The 18,093-nt window shown below is 35.8% G+C and overlaps 1 protein-coding gene and 2 long non-coding RNA genes across 5 annotated transcripts in view; 1 reads left to right on the forward strand and 2 right to left on the reverse strand.

The window, feature by feature from the left end:
• Nucleotides 1-1,027: 1,027 nt before the first annotated feature.
• LOC130993668 (uncharacterized) lies at nucleotides 1,028-3,458 on the reverse strand. The gene is made up of 3 exons (XR_009091736.1): nucleotides 3,350-3,458; nucleotides 1,855-1,938; nucleotides 1,028-1,253 (listed from the first exon to the last, which is right to left on the reverse strand). It is a non-coding gene; the product is annotated as an uncharacterized LOC130993668 (long non-coding RNA).
• Nucleotides 3,459-11,488: 8,030 nt separating this feature from the next.
• Nucleotides 11,489-13,919, reverse strand: LOC130993669 (uncharacterized). Its single transcript, XR_009091737.1, has 3 exons — nucleotides 13,811-13,919; nucleotides 12,316-12,399; nucleotides 11,489-11,714 (listed from the first exon to the last, which is right to left on the reverse strand). It is a non-coding gene; the product is annotated as an uncharacterized LOC130993669 (long non-coding RNA).
• A 3,691-nt stretch (nucleotides 13,920-17,610) lies between these two features.
• Nucleotides 17,611-18,093, forward strand: part of LOC130993670 (WAT1-related protein At3g28050-like) — a 9,553-nt gene continuing 9,070 nt past the window's right edge. For 2 of the 3 annotated variants that reach the window (XM_057918656.1, XM_057918659.1), the window contains exons 1-2: nucleotides 17,646-17,929; nucleotides 18,005-18,067. In XM_057918656.1, coding sequence (XP_057774639.1) covers nucleotides 17,742-17,929; nucleotides 18,005-18,067 — 251 coding nt within the window. In that variant the 5' untranslated portion in view covers nucleotides 17,646-17,741. Of the gene's footprint in view, nucleotides 17,930-18,004; nucleotides 18,068-18,093 lie in introns of all 3 variants that reach the window. The other variant, XM_057918655.1, reaches the window with a different exon arrangement.

Raw genomic sequence — 18,093 nt, forward strand, 5'->3', positions numbered from 1 at the left:
AACTCAAGCTCAAAACATCTAAATTCTCATCTCGTCCCGTCTTTACTTAGTAGGGAATCTCTCTAAACAATGATATTAGATCCCTTAATCTAAATCATCGTGACTCAGTAAGACAACTCAACAATTCTCTCTCAAAGCCATCTCCAAAGACTATGGCTCATGATACCTCCTCAAGTACCATTAAGGTTGCGTGAGCAAAACTCGCGTCACAAAATAACTCAACATATCGTACAATATCTCATTGCAGCATGCTAATAACTCATCATTAATCATGCTATTATACTCAAGCTCATAACTCAAACTCATAACTCAAACCAACAAGTACTTAAAGCAATTGCTAATTCTCTCAAGCTTTAGCTCTAAGTTCTCATTTCATCCTTCTACTTAGTAAAAAAAAAATCTCTCTTAACAATGACATTAGATTCCTTCATCTAAATCATCGTGACTTATCACAACTGCTCAAACAATTCTCATCACAAAACATCTCAAATACATCACATCATAACTCATAATTATGCATCCTCAATCATATAACATCATATGATATAAACGCTCTCATGATTCATCATGTAACATCAACATATGCTCTTACAACATAATAACTCATTATTAATCATGTTGTCATCCTCAAACTCAAACTATGCACCTTTAAAGTGTAACATCATAACTCATCATATAACCTCAACATCATGCTCTTCAAAATTTAACGTCAAATAAACTTTGAAATTTTACATACCTCGTTGAGCCTGGTGTGATGGTGCGCTGAGCTCACGGCTGTTAATAACTATTAGTCTAGCGACTCATTCTAGACTAAACTCAAGACTTCTAATTCAGAGCTTTCCTTCGCTCTGATACCACTTTGTCACAGCCCGCCCTAACTAAGGATAGTTAAGCCGAGTGATCTACGACTAGGGATGGGGTTAAAGAAGAAGGGGAAGAAAAGGGGCGTCATTTATAGCCGTAAAACTTACTCATCTTAATAAAACTCGTCATTTTTATTCATGAATACTCAATTGAAAATAGTCTATGAAAGACAGCATAAAACTTAATTAATATCATTAATCAAGTTATACATCATATGAAACCATTCTCTTAAGACTCAAAGTATGACATAACATATTATAACATCAACAACATCTTGCAGCGGAAAGTAGCTAGACATATGTATGAAGACATATTCTAGACAGGTTAACTATTTATTAACAACCCTGGAGACTCCGCTCATTGCAGCACCATCATCACATCAGCTCAACCTGCACATTTAGAAAACATATGCAGGGCTGAGTACAAAAGCACTCAGTGGGCACATATGCCTAGGTATAAAAATACATGCTTCAAAACTGTAAATTGTCATGCCATCATAAACAGTACAGCAAGGGAGTTTTTCGCTAAAAAGGCCCAAGCTTACTAAGTTCATTTGTGATTCTTCAAGTTCGTCTGCAGACTAAGTTCTCTTGTAATCTATCATATCTGGAACTGTGTGCCGGAGAGGTGGCCACCTCTCACGGTCACTTGACCGGCCAACCCGCTAGATGACTCACGGTCACTGGTGTACACTAGCCCTGGCAGGATAGCTATCAACTGCTCAGGACCCGAATTCGATTGCATCATTGGCAAAGCCAAAGCAGATAGATATCATACTAAAATTTAAACATTTTATGGCAAGACAATACTTGAAATAACTTTAACTCAAATATTTTGTAACGAAATAACTTGCTCAAATGTAACATTAAACTCATTTGATAGATATATAAAACTGAAATTAACAGTTAAATCATCTCATGCATTCATTCGTATAAGAGGCCTACGACACGCAGGGGATCTCTATATACGTATAGTAAAAGTAATGCCCACCTGATTGCAGTGTTTTGCTACTTAAGACAACGATTCTCTTTCCTTAGCGCGATAGGTTACTCAGACGCTTTTGTTTATTTGAACCTTTGATAACACGAAAACATGTGTTCGAGTGAATAATAGAAAAGATAACAACAAATGCAGTGAATCACTATTCACTCATTTCTCTAACTACCCATTTTTCCTTAAACGACTATATCTAACTCATATACAATCGTTCTTCCTTTATCAAAATACTTCATGTACCTTTGAGGATGTAGGAAATTCCATTTTATTCATTTATTTATCTATTATAAATAAAGAATAATTCTATAAACATAAAACGTTTTCCTTTTCCCCATTTAATAATGCCAATCTCCAATATATATACATACACATCAATAGCTCATTTATAAACTAAAAGTGATATTTTATCAACAATAAAACTTTAAAATCCTTAATAGGAATTATTTTGAATCATTTCCATCTCAACAAAACTGTATAGATTCAACTTCAACTAATAAACTGCTTTTACTCCGAACTCGTATGGAGTCGATTTTTATATCAATAGAAACCTCTTTGAGTCTAGTTTAATTGAAAAAAAAAGTATGTTGAAAAACTCCAAGTAGTTTAAGAGATATAGCGATTTTCCCATCGCCTACCAGATTCGGCAGTTTCTGCCAACTGAAAGTCCAGATCTTTGAAAAATAGCAAACGTTTCCGGAATGACCTCAAATTTTATATGCAGATAGATAACGCATATAAATTTATACCATAAAAATTTGAGAGCTAAATATCAACATATGGTTACTGAAATAGTTAACTTAATCATCTGCCTCACGACAGTTTCAACAGATACGGGCAGTAGACTTCTCAAATTTTAAAATGGTAGTAAACGAAGTTCAAATAACATGAAACTTTGTACAAATATTCACCACACTCCCATCTATACCCCAGAAATTTCCCATAATATAATAGAAACGGGAATGCATCGAAATAAGGGCGTCAACTTACCCTTGTCCAAGTGAGCACTAATGGAAGTTGTTCGCCGGGGGTTTTTCTGGTCGTCGTTCCACTATGGTGTTTAGCCGCGAAGGTCTACGACTTAGTCTTCCTCGTGCGAGGTAGATCAGGCTACACAACGGTGGTTTCTCGATCCTTTTTCGTCGTAAGGATAGTGAGAAACGAAGGCCGTAAGTTGGCCGGTGGCTAAGTCGGGAATTCGACGTTGGCCTCCGAAGGATATTGTGGCCTTTGGTCGGGAAAATATAGAGAAGGTTTCGGCCTTTCGATTGTTGGGTTTGGTAGCCTGAAGATGGAGGAACGAGTACACGTTCTTGGTTCAGAGCCTAGTGGCCGGTCGGCGAAGAAACAGCCCGGCGACACGCAGGGGATCTAAATATCTTTTCTTGCAAATAAAACTCTATGGAATTACAGTTCATATGTTAATACGTGTAAACTTTTCTTTTGGATCATTCACTTGGTGGTTCTCTGATATTGAATAAAAAGGGAATACCTTGAATAGGTGTATGGTATTAGTCTCTGCAGATTTTATATATGGCATAGATTAGAAGCCAATTGTGAAGAAGAATTGAATGAGATGAATAATCTTCACTCTATTACTTAATAAAACTTGCTGCAGAGGTGGGAATGGGTGAGTTGAGATAGTGGAATAGGTTTTAAAGAAGCAAAATTCTATTTGGAGATTGACTTCAGAGGTGAAGAAAATTGTGAAGTAGTAGGTGAAGAAAATTGTGAACGTATTGGTGAAGAAAATTGTGAAGTAGTAGGTGAAGAAAATTGTGAAATGTAAATTAGTCAATATGGGGATGAAGATTTGACGCACACCATGCCAGTGCCATACAAAGGTGAGAGCTCCAGTTCTCAAGTTCAGCGAAGGAAGCCACCTTTGCAAGATTCCATGAACTGAGATACGACAAATATCTCGCCCCAGAGTATTCCACAGTATGGTAATGACATCCATCACAAAACAGTAGGTATCCGTCACATACTCCCCCTCTTATGATTGGCAATACAAACTAGAGAGATCTCGATTAAACAATTATAGCAAAAAGTTCAAGCCTCAAAATGTTAGGATTTTAAATTGGCGAAAGATCTTAAGTTATCACGTAAGATGCTCCTCTACATAAGATGATAAGTAGACATCCACCAAATCTCTCACTTTTCACAAATCCTTGCACAGTGCTTGATAAAATCCCACAAGAACAGTCAGGAACTTAAGAGCATTCACTAGAATATGATAGCTGATTCCTTTCTGAGAAGCTGTGGGCTTCTCCCATGACCAAATATGTGGCAAACCTCTCATATTGAATTTATAAAACTAGAGAACCTTCATTGAGGTACTACAGCATAGCAGATTTGTCTATGTAATGCATAAGACAACGAGCTTGCCTCTAACATAAATTAAATTACTCATGGGCTTTAAGTAAACAATCGATAAAAGATTCATTTTTAACACTTCAGTGTTAAATTCTCCACAATAAATTAATGGACTCAGAATATATTTTGAGTGCATCATCTATTGAAAATAAAAAAAAATAAATCATCACATATATAAATTATCAAATTCATATAAGTTCGTATTTTATTAATGGATGCTGATCCCTAATTACCATAATCAATCCTTAAATCAGTAATTTAAAAGTATATAATCCTTAATAAAAAGTCGGGTCATTACATACTATCCCCCTTAAAAGAAATTTCGTCCCGAAATTTGTACCGCAGAAAACAACTCTGAGTACTTCACTTTCTTGTTAGACCGTAGTCTATTCTTGACCATGATATATTCATAGGTCCCTTACTATCGGTATCGACTTAGTCCTTAGTACCTGAACTTCCCGATCTAAGATAGATTTGGATCTTCCTTCGTGACTCAAATATTGACTAATAACAATGTTGTTCTTATGGATCATATGTTTTGAATCGTAAACATTTTTCTCTAATTGCGACACATGGGATACATTACGCACATTCTCAAAGCTTAGCGCTAACGCCAAACAGTAAGTTATTGGGCCTATCCTTTCTACAATCTCGTATGAGCCTATAAAACGGGGTTTAGGTTTACCCTTCACATTGAGTCCAATGATTTCTCTTGATGGAGAAACTTTTATGGAAATTATCTCTCCACTTTCACATCATAGGTCAATTTGTCATTTGTCAACATATGACTCTGTCAATCATGGCCCCTATTTTATTCACTATCAAATTTTGACGGATGGTTTCAATCATCTAGTCATTTCATCCCAACAAAGTGGTGATCTATATTTTCTCACGTGTAACGCCTCATTTGCCAACCTATCGATAGTCGATTGATAACTGGTATTATATCTCTCACAATGAGTGGCAAAAACATGTTCTCAGCTTTCACCCCGGTTTAGCTCAGTCGTCCTTAACATACCTTATTAGTAATTTCTATGTCATTTAAGCGGAACTATAACGACTAATATCTCTAAAGTATTCCTAAAGCAACTTAAACAGTTTGTAAGGAGACCCACCATTTCGAGCATGTAAGCAGTTAGCTTAAAATGCCGTTATAAACTTTTATTCATTCATTGAAGGAATCTCGAGTCATGTGGGCATTGACTACCCCCTTTCGTGACAACCTTTGCTTAAGTCTTAAGGATTCGAAAAATCAATCTCGACAAATCCATTAGTTCGTTAAGGGTTCGGTTTGTCCCAAACACGATTTTAAGCTAGACTTTATGAGCTCAAATACTCAAAGTAACAATATGATATGTTATAAAACCTTCACTTGCTAGCACGCAAGACATATTTCAACAAATGAGGTTACATCTCGTTTCATTCCTCCTAACTAGAATTTTTTTCTAGATCTTAATACATCTTAGTACTTCCTGGTGATAGTATAAGGGTGTCGTGGCTTTATCTTATTCTTAAGTTCATTGTCATGGAGATGCATATCTTCCCTTCAAAGAAGATAGCATTATTTGATTCCTCGTGGTAATTCTTGAAACTTCTTATCCTTATTCTTACTCTTAACTTCTCATCCTTCCTTCGTGCTCCTACCACAATTTTCCTCAAGCTGGGTGGTTTAATCACTTCTATCATCATCTTATCACATCTTAGACGAGGCCTTCCGGCTCACTGTATCATCTACTACATTGGTCTTGTCCATGTGATGGTTAATACCAAAATCATAATCTTTTTCGGGTTCAACCCATCCTCTTTGTCTCATCAGCTACTATAAATTCCTTATCAGGTTTTAGAATTTCTAGCACTACAATTCAAAATCATCAAAACTCTTTATCAGTAAACTATCATTTATACTCGACACCAATTGTTCGAGTGTCAGATACCAACATTTATGTGCGTTATTCATAACTCTCACACTCACTCCATTTAGACACATAATCGATATCAAACTCAAATAATAATTTATATCTTAACAATTTATCATGCTCATAGTTCTCGATTAAATCTCGGACTTTGTAATTAAATACTAAATTCCAACTATAATTAATTAACATGCTTCTCTAATTTATTTACCTCATTTAAACTAATAAATCTAATCCATGCTAATTTCTCATACTTAGCCATTTTATATGCGTTTCTCATGTAATTCAAAAAGCTCAATAACTTACTAATCATGCTCATCTCATAAATACTCAAATAATTCATATAGTCTTACTAACATAGCATTAACTCATATGCACTGCTAGTTCACTTACACGACTTCACATACTCCACATATCTCAACTTAATAAATCATCGAATAGTTAGAAAATTTGTATTTAATGGAAATAAATTCCAAAAATTTAAATACAAATATTTTTAACTAAACACATTGGCATGCTCAAAATAACTCAATTAAAATCGAGCATCGTTCGTCTCTGGCCTTATGACTCACGGCCTTCATCAAATCTGAACCTTGGTGTTTAAATTAATCTAAGTAAATTATACGTGCAATATTTAATAAATATAAACACATATATAAACTCAAATCATTCAATATGTTCCAGAAAATGCCACTTTCTTGAGCAAAACTCACACCTACTGATTTGGCATAAATTCGTTCACCCAATAGTACTTTTGTACATGGTCCCTAAATGTTCCTTATGTTCATCTTCATTCTTGGAGTCACTAAGACGAACTTATCCAGGTGAAGGTAGAATACTCTATCAATGATGCCCATGAATATATCTGGGCATTTGTTAGCCTGAATGGCACAACTACAAACTTGTAGTGGTCATAACCCGTTCTAAAAGTTGTCTTGGGTGATGACATCCGATCCTCAATCGATCTTGGAAAACACATTTGCACCTTTGAGTTGGTCAAACAATTCATCTACCCTCACTAAAGGATATTTATTCTTGAGTATTAATTTGTTCCATGCTCTATTGTCTGTGCGACCTTTTTAAAGTACCATACTTCTTCATAACATACAAAATATGCGCTCCTGATGGGAATGCACTAGACATGATTAAACTTAGGTCTAGTCGTTTTCTGCAATTGGATCTCTAGGTTCTCCAACTCCCTTGGAGTAATCTTGTTCGATGCTTTTGATACACGTGTCGATCCTGGTACTAGGTCGATGGTAAATTCTACTTATCTATTGGGTGGCAGTCTTGGTAAGTTCTCCGGATAATCATAATGAAATTCACGTATAACTTCTACGTCCTCAACTGTCCTTTCTGTGCTAGCTCATCCGTTTAGGTATACAAGGAAAACTTGGTAATGTTTCTTATTTATCACCTTCATGGCTTGTATGTATGAAATAACTGATATTCTCTCCTTATACTTATCTCTTGAAAACTTAATGCGTCTATTCTTGAAGGTTTGAAGGAGATTTCTCATTTAATGCATAAATCGTAGCATATAATTCTCAGCTAACCAGTCCATTCCTAGGGTTACATCTACGTTCCATATTGGTATAACATCAAGTTATTCGCTACCACCTTAAGTGATCTTACATTCAATTACAGGTTCATATAACTACGCGTTACTACCGTTGTCCCTTCTACGGGTGAAAAGTTTTTTTTTTTTTTTTTTTTTTTTCATGTCTTGACCACTTTGTTCAGTTTGAATTTGTGTCGGTTGATCCCCGAGCATAACTACCTTGGCGTCTAGAGTTTTGTTGAGCAATTCAAAGTACGTAAACTCACCGTGGTTGGCGAAAGCCATTCTTATCTCATACTTTAGGCCAGGTCGAAACTTCTTCAGCATCTATTCATCGATGTCCACCTATTGTGGGGCATAACGGATATGTCGCAGCAAATCTGGTCGTACTTGGTCATAGACATCTTGTTTTGCTTGAGGTTGAACATTTTCGTTTCTTTCCACTTATCGCAGATATAAAAAAAAATATGTAATATGTGTCCGTCTTATAGTCTTACTAAGACAAGTTTGCTAACATTCTTGAGTCATTGCTTTTCTTTTGGCCTCCCACCAAAATCTGTAGATCTAGTCAACTGGAATGCAACATATGAAGTCGTTCTGGTGCGGTACAAAGAAAATCAAAGATTCTCTTCATCGTCTTAATCTAGAGTTTACCCTCAACTGGATTCTTAGTTTCATTGATAAAACAATCTTTACTCGAGAAAAAGTTCATCCATCTTTCGTGATGGTTCATTTCTGTCCCCACCTCGTTTCTAGCTTCTCATCTACCAGACATTCTATTTTTAAAAAAAAAAAAAAAAAAACGATCATCAATACATTCCTTTTCTCATATCACATGTGTAACACTTTTTCCATGATTCCATCGTGAAATCAGCATAGACAAAATAACTCAAGTCCTTATTCTCAACCTTACGGTTTGTACTATAAATTGTTAACAAAAGGAGTGGTCGATAATAATCAGAGGAGAAATACTAATCTCAACTAATTTAGACACAACTGAAAGTCAATTAACCATGCTATAGTTTGGGTGACTTACTAAGTCAATATACTAACACTTCTTAGTCGTATACCTTAAAAGAATCTACTAGAACAACTCAAAAGTTGCAAAGGCTCAAATCTCGAATGATATAAAGTGCTGCAGAAAATTTGTTCAAGAGACTCAAATAAATAACCAGAGGGTAGAAAGGAGTAACTACCAAGTCGAACAAAATGACCTAGAGTGAGAACCCATCTGATTTTTTTTTTTTTTTTTTTTTTTTTTTTAAACTGAAGTTGAAATACAGGGGTTTATAAACCCAAAAGACGTCTACTGAGATTTGGATCATGTGGACTGGCCAGGTCCAACATAATCACTTCCCAGTTACACGGGAAACATCATCCCGAACTTGGTAATTCTGGGTCTTCTAAATTCTCATCATACTATACATAACAAAACTTAAGTTCACACCAGCAAGCTAAAAGCTTAAACTCAGGGTCCTATGTTCTAGACTCTTGTTTCGAAAGTTCAATATTTTTCGACTCTCCTCTCATGTTGCGGTGGTGGTGGCGGAGTATTATCCCGTCTATCCTTCACATCACACTCTTGATGACATCTTTGAGGCATTTTTGAAATCACAAAAGGAAAACTCAACTCGACCAACGCTCTAAGCATCCTCAAAACTCAAGTTCAATTTACTAACTCAACTTTAAGGAAACCCTCACGGTCACCTTAACATTCATCTGTAAGGCAATAAGCACTCACGAAATGCTAACAAAAAGACCACTCTGGTCAACCTAATATATCCATCAGTAGAATGCCTCTTTTTAGAGGGCTTACATAAAGGGGTTATTTAAACCCTACAAAAACCATAGTATCTATCGTAATGTCCCTTCTAAATCGACACCATTAATAGTACTATGTCTCGGTCTGGACCTCCTACGGTAATTGCTACCAGTTAACTCATCTGGTTGCTACTTTAGCACACTAGGAACATCCATCTATTTAACATCAGTAGGGTACTAAATTCGCATGCTTATCTATCATCATGTCAAAATCTCAAGTACCAGTATCTCCTAAGTAAGTTATATACATCGCAATGTAATTGCAACTAATCAAAAACGAGGGTGTACCGCGCATACTCTCAAGATCATCCTTAGCTCTAGCCTACATCGACTTCTCTTCTCATCCTCATCAACTCTAGCCCTCCTCGGCTACTTCTCATCCTCATTATCGTTTATCATTTTATCATCTTTGGTAACTGATACTCAAGGATCGACTCGATATCTACTACATTCTTCTAGAGTCCCTGGTAGAAAACAAGCATCCGGTCAGTAGATCCGCATAGAAAATCTGGGTATCTGTAACAAATCCCATCTCCTGTGGATCCAATGCTCAAGACGACATGTCCCATCATATTGAGTGGCTTTCTTCCTTGCTCAATCCTACCACTCGATTGGTAGCACGGGGACTAGGTGCACGATGCCATCCAGTCTAGTAACAACCATAAGGCTTTCATCCTTTCATAGTCTATGAACATGTGTTTGAAAATCTGCTAGGGTATCTCTGTACCACATACTGTACGCCTCGTCCTCGTATCCGATCTTTCCTGAGTTCGATCTCACAACAGTCCACTTTCGTGCAGTGCCAACAGTCCTGGCCAACCTATAAGGAGAACTTAAAGGTGACTCTAGGAACTAACTCTACTTGGCTCCAGCAATAAAAATAAACAAAACATAACTTAGCAAAACTCCTATTAAGTAGTACTGTTATCTTAAAACTCAAGCTCAAAACATCTAAATTCTCATCTCGTCCCGTCTTTACTTAGTAGGGAATCTCTCTAAACAATGATATTAGATCCCTTAATCTAAATCATCGTGACTCAGTAAGACAACTCAACAATTCTCTCTCAAAGCCATCTCCAAAGACTATGGCTCATGATACCTCCTCAAGTACCATTAAGGTTGCGTGAGCAAAACTCGCGTCACAAAATAACTCAACATATCGTACAATATCTCATTGCAGCATGCTAATAACTCATCATTAATCATGCTATTATACTCAAGCTCATAACTCAAACTCATAACTCAAACCAACAAGTACTTAAAGCAATTGCTAATTCTCTCAAGCTTTAGCTCTAAGTTCTCATTTCATCCTTCTACTTAGTAAAAAAAAAATCTCTCTTAACAATGACATTAGATTCCTTCATCTAAATCATCGTGACTTATCACAACTGCTCAAACAATTCTCATCACAAAACATCTCAAATACATCACATCATAACTCATAATTATGCATCCTCAATCATATAACATCATATGATATAAACGCTCTCATGATTCATCATGTAACATCAACATATGCTCTTACAACATAATAACTCATTATTAATCATGTTGTCATCCTCAAACTCAAACTATGCACCTTTAAAGTGTAACATCATAACTCATCATATAACCTCAACATCATGCTCTTCAAAATTTAACGTCAAATAAACTTTGAAATTTTACATACCTCGTTGAGCCTGGTGTGATGGTGCGCTGAGCTCACGGCTGTTAATAACTATTAGTCTAGCGACTCATTCTAGACTAAACTCAAGACTTCTAATTCAGAGCTTTCCTTCGCTCTGATACCACTTTGTCACAGCCCGCCCTAACTAAGGATAGTTAAGCCGAGTGATCTACGACTAGGGATGGGGTTAAAGAAGAAGGGGAAGAAAAGGGGCGTCATTTATAGCCGTAAAACTTACTCATCTTAATAAAACTCGTCATTTTTATTCATGAATACTCAATTGAAAATAGTCTATGAAAGACAGCATAAAACTTAATTAATATCATTAATCAAGTTATACATCATATGAAACCATTCTCTTAAGACTCAAAGTATGACATAACATATTATAACATCAACAACATCTTGCAGCGGAAAGTAGCTAGACATATGTATGAAGACATATTCTAGACAGGTTAACTATTTATTAACAACCCTGGAGACTCCGCTCATTGCAGCACCATCATCACATCAGCTCAACCTGCACATTTAGAAAACATATGCAGGGCTGAGTACAAAAGCACTCAGTGGGCACATATGCCTAGGTATAAAAATACATGCTTCAAAACTGTAAATTGTCATGCCATCATAAACAGTACAGCAAGGGAGTTTTTCGCTAAAAAGGCCCAAGCTTACTAAGTTCATTTGTGATTCTTAAAGTTCGTCTGCAGACTAAGTTCTCTTGTAATCTATCATATCTGGAACTGTGTGCCGGAGAGGTGGCCACCTCTCACGGTCACTTGACCGGCCAACCCGCTAGATGACTCACGGTCACTGGTGTACACTAGCCCTGGCAGGATAGCTATCAACTGCTCAGGACCCGAATTCGATTGCATCATTGGCAAAGCCAAAGCAGATAGATATCATACTAAAATTTAAACATTTTATGGCAAGACAATACTTGAAATAACTTTAACTCAAATATTTTGTAACGAAATAACTTGCTCAAATGTAACATTAAACTCATTTGATAGATATATAAAACTGAAATTAACAGTTAAATCATCTCATGCATTCATTCGTATAAGAGGCCTACGACACGCAGGGGATCTCTATATACGTATAGTAAAAGTAATGCCCACCTGATTGCAGTGTTTTGCTACTTAAGACAACGATTCTCTTTCCTTAGCGCGATAGGTTACTCAGACGCTTTTGTTTATTTGAACCTTTGATAACACGAAAACATGTGTTCGAGTGAATAATAGAAAAGATAACAACAAATGCAGTGAATCACTATTCACTCATTTCTCTAACTACCCATTTTTCCTTAAACGACTATATCTAACTCATATACAATCGTTCTTCCTTTATCAAAATACTTCATGTACCTTTGAGGATGTAGGAAATTCCATTTTATTCATTTATTTATCTATTATAAATAAAGAATAATTCTATAAACATAAAACGTTTTCCTTTTCCCCATTTAATAATGCCAATCTCCAATATATATACATACACATCAATAGCTCATTTATAAACTAAAAGTGATATTTTATCAACAATAAAACTTTAAAATCCTTAATAGGAATTATTTTGAATCATTTCCATCTCAACAAAACTGTATAGATTCAACTTCAACTAATAAACTGCTTTTACTCCGAACTCGTATGGAGTCGATTTTTATATCAATAGAAACCTCTTTGAGTCTAGTTTAATTGAAAAAAAAAGTATGTTGAAAAACTCCAAGTAGTTTAAGAGATATAGCGATTTTCCCATCGCCTACCAGATTCGGCAGTTTCTGCCAACTGAAAGTCCAGATCTTTGAAAAATAGCAAACGTTTCCGGAATGACCTCAAATTTTATATGCAGATAGATAACGCATATAAATTTATACCATAAAAATTTGAGAGCTAAATATCAACATATGGTTACTGAAATAGTTAACTTAATCATCTGCCTCACGACAGTTTCAACAGATACGGGCAGTAGACTTCTCAAATTTTAAAATGGTAGTAAACGAAGTTCAAATAACATGAAACTTTGTACAAATATTCACCACACTCCCATCTATACCCCAGAAATTTCCCATAATATAATAGAAACGGGAATGCATCGAAATAAGGGCGTCAACTTACCCTTGTCCAAGTGAGCACTAATGGAAGTTGTTCGCCGGGGGTTTTTCTGGTCGTCGTTCCACTATGGTGTTTAGCCGCGAAGGTCTACGACTTAGTCTTCCTCGTGCGAGGTAGATCAGGCTACACAACGGTGGTTTCTCGATCCTTTTTCGTCGTAAGGATAGTGAGAAACGAAGGCCGTAAGTTGGCCGGTGGCTAAGTCGGGAATTCGACGTTGGCCTCCGAAGGATATTGTGGCCTTTGGTCGGGAAAATATAGAGAAGGTTTCGGCCTTTCGATTGTTGGGTTTGGTAGCCTGAAGATGGAGGAACGAGTACACGTTCTTGGTTCAGAGCCTAGTGGCCGGTCGGCGAAGAAACAGCCCGGCGACACGCAGGGGATCTAAATATCTTTTCTTGCAAATAAAACTCTATGGAATTACAGTTCATATGTTAATACGTGTAAACTTTTCTTTTGGATCATTCACTTGGTGGTTCTCTGATATTGAATAAAAAGGGAATACCTTGAATAGGTGTATGGTATTAGTCTCTGCAGATTTTATATATGGCATAGATTAGAAGCCAATTGTGAAGAAGAATTGAATGAGATGAATAATCTTCACTCTATTACTTAATAAAACTTGCTGCAGAGGTGGGAATGGGTGAGTTGAGATAGTGGAATAGGTTTTAAAGAAGCAAAATTCTATTTGGAGATTGACTTCAGAGGTGAAGAAAATTGTGAAGTAGTAGGTGAAGAAAATTGTGAACGTATTGGTGAAGAAAATTGTGAAGTAGTAGGTGAAGAAAATTGTGAAATGTAAATTAGTCAATATGGGGATGAAGATTTGACGCACACCATGCCAGTGCCATACAAAGGTGAGAGCTCCAGTTCTCAAGTTCAGCGAAGGAAGCCACCTTTGCAAGATTCCATGAACTGAGATACGACAAATATCTCGCCCCAGAGTATTCCACAGTATGGTAATGACATCCATCACAAAACAGTAGGTATCCGTCACATACTCCCCCTCTTATGATTGGCAATACAAACTAGAGAGATCTCGATTAAACAATTATAGCAAAAAGTTCAAGCCTCAAAATGTTAGGATTTTAAATTGGCGAAAGATCTTAAGTTATCACGTAAGATGCTCCTCTACATAAGATGATAAGTAGACATCCACCAAATCTCTCACTTTTCACAAATCCTTGCACAGTGCTTGATAAAATCCCACAAGAACAGTCAGGAACTTAAGAGCATTCACTAGAATATGATAGCTGATTCCTTTCTGAGAAGCTGTGGGCTTCTCCCATGACCAAATATGTGGCAAACCTCTCATATTGAATTTATAAAACTAGAGAACCTTCATTGAGGTACTACAGCATAGCAGATTTGTCTATGTAATGCATAAGACAACGAGCTTGCCTCTAACATAAATTAAATTACTCATGGGCTTTAAGTAAACAATCGATAAAAGATTCATTTTTAACACTTCAGTGTTAAATTCTCCACAATAAATTAATGGACTCAGAATATATTTTGAGTGCATCATCTATTGAAAATAAAAAAAAATAAATCATCACATATATAAATTATCAAATTCATATAAGTTCGTATTTTATTAATGGATGCTGATCCCTAATTACCATAATCAATCCTTAAATCAGTAATTTAAAAGTATATAATCCTTAATAAAAAGTCGGGTCATTACAATTTTACATTTATTTATATTTTAATTATATTTAATATTTATTTAAATATATCGTTTGATTTCGATGCTCGCCATGCATTGCACCGCACGGACATGCATTTAGTTATAATAATAATAATAATAATAATAATAATAATAATAATAATAATAATAATAATAATAATAATAATAATAATAATAATTAATGTGCAGTGGGGATTTTGAGAGTTGGACCTGGGCCGATTGAAACTCAGCCCATGCAAATGTGGAGATTATCTTAGTCCCAACTTTTTTTTTAGGATTATACTTAGGATTAAGGTGGGAATTTGGACCACCGATGTAGTAGATGGTGAAGATAGATATACCAATGTTTTTATTAGTGTAGTATCCCTTCCCTTAGGGGGTGGGGTTAAGAGAACGTAGGTTCTGTGCTTTATTCATAATTAAAAAATAATACAAATTAAAATTATTTAATTAGATAATATATTTTTTTGTCAAATTATTCAATAAATATATAGAAAAATTAACAATAGTTAATGAAAACAAAAAACTGAAAAACACAATTATACAAAACATACTTCAAAATTTTAAAAAAATTTACCTTGATCTAAACTTGAGAGATTGTCAAAGAGAACTTAAAAAAGAAGATTATTTTTAGAAACTTTTAAAAAGAGAGACTAGGATTGAGAAGTTGGAAGCCATGGCTGATTTATTACACAAAGAGACGTTGAAAAAAAAAAATGAGAGCTAAAGAGGTATTGATTGATTTAGACCAGCGGTGGCAGCAATCTTTTCAAGCTATGGTCGACCGTCATGTCTACTGAAATGGAAAATTTATTGAGAAAGAAAAACAAATAACAAAATAAGAAAAATGTCGAAGAAAAATTCGTTGGAGGCACAACAGCGCAAACAACGGACTACGAAAAAAATAACAAAAAATCAACAGTCAAGAGCATCATCTTCAGAAAGATCAGGATCCATGATGTCCCCTCAACGTTGAGAAGTGACCGCCGTCATCGCAAGATTGACAGCATCCCCGGGAGCGGAGATTGTAAAAGTGTTGAGAAGAAGACCTTTGGCTATGACGTCTTGGATCTTACTCTGAAAAATCGATATATTCGAAGGTAAACTAACATATGAGCTCTGAGTAGCAGAATGCCGTAGTCGATGATTTATAGAGGTATCAGAAACCCCCCTCTTCCCAAATTTTTTGGTAGTGCCCGTAGGACGCCCATGACCGCACTTGACATCAGTCGAAGGAACTGCATATCCAGCACAATAGATGTTGAGTTCAAAGCAGTAGGCGTCCCATCCGACGACTCACGCTGCTCAGTGATAATAACCGAACCACACCCAGCAACATGCATGTCAATCCCGGAGTCAAAGAAAAAAAGAAATAAAGATAAATTCAGTTTGTGGAAATGGGAGTAGAGTCAGTAGACGCCCATGGGCTTGGGGAGTGCACATGGAAATGAGTCGAACCCGGATCAAATGAAATTCGAAGGAGTGCTTTACCGATGCAGTACACTCAACACGTCAACATTTATAAGGGTTTTAATAGATATATACATATAATACCTATATGGATCTATATATTTTGGAGTCCCTATTTTTTTGAGATCCTGTGCGGTCGACCATCTCGCGCACAGCTCAAAACTGCCCCCGGTGTCTCTTATGGTTTTATATTGTATATTGTTCCTTTTGATGGAAAGATTAAATTTTAGAAGAGACGAGAAAATGAAAATCACAATCATCTATCAACAAACAACAATTGCAGACTTATGCGAAGACGATCATAGTCGATGTCGATATTTTGACAGATCAAAATAATACTGTCTCAATTGCATGTCTTTTGTGTCAACGTCGCAACTCATATGTTCGTATATGTAAATACATATCGTTCTTATTTCTTTTTTTTTTCTTTTTTTCTTTTTTTAATTTTGTAAATATGTATCGTTAATTTTCTCAGGAGTACAAGTTGTACAACTAGTCACTACTCGCTAGATACCTTCGTACCAAAATATACATGTAATTACATTAATTTCAATTGGGGTAAAATGGTCAAACAGAATTGTCTCAATCTTTTTTTTGCTCGTTTTTGAGTGGATGTCTCCATCAAGTTATTCCTCGTATATTATGTCACAGATTTATAAAATGCTTAGCACGTCATTCACGTTGGCCTAGTCGGAATATTCCAAAGGGGTGAGATTAATGTTTTTCTGCATAAACTGTTTTCAATTCAATCAGGGCCAAAGTTTTAAAATTTGGCAAGATTGTCATCAACGGCTTTCATTGTTATTGATACTCTAATTTTTCTGCACTGTTCCGATAGTTTCATTGTTCAAGAAAGTGTTTTAATTTTCAAGATATTAAGTATCGAATCTAGACAAAGAAACGTCGTACTCAAAATTATCTGGTTTTTTTCTTTACTTGTTATGCATAAATATGACTTGACCACTTATTTTATCTGTATTTAACTACAATATGAGCAAGGAACTATCTAATAACGTAGAACACTAAACAATAATAACGAAAACTAAAAAAAATCTTATAAAAGATTATGTAAAAAAACAACGAAACTTAACTGTTTTAGCTAATTAAATTAATACAATTAAAAACAATAATGATAGTAATATAGAATATAGAACAAAGTCTTCCTTCCTCCAAATATTTGAATATTATAAAGTTGAGCCAACCACTACAGGCAAAAGCAAGTTCCATTACTCCAACTACTGAAGATCTTCTTAAAATTAATTCCAAAGCTTCATCAATGGCGACGACGTGGATTCGGAGGTCAACGCCTTATGCAGGGATGGTGTCGGCGGTTGTAGCTTTGGCCATAAACCAGATTACAAGCAAAATGGCCATGTCCAATGGCACCAGCTTCTACATTTTGTCCGTTTATTCTAATGCTTTAGCTGCTCTCTTTCTTTTCCCTACTGCCTATCTCTTCCACCGGTACACAACCCTTTTTTTTATTTTATTTTTTTCGCTTTATTTCTCTGTTTATGGCTTAACTTTGATTTTTGGCAGCTCAAAGCGCCCCCCTTTATCGTTCTCGGTGCTCTGGAGGATTTTCTTCCTTGCTTCTTTTGGGTTAGTGAAATCAATATTTCAAATTC

This window comes from Salvia miltiorrhiza, chromosome 7 (genome assembly GCF_028751815.1).
Source record: "Salvia miltiorrhiza cultivar Shanhuang (shh) chromosome 7, IMPLAD_Smil_shh, whole genome shotgun sequence".
Classification (NCBI taxonomy): domain Eukaryota; kingdom Viridiplantae; phylum Streptophyta; class Magnoliopsida; order Lamiales; family Lamiaceae; genus Salvia; species Salvia miltiorrhiza.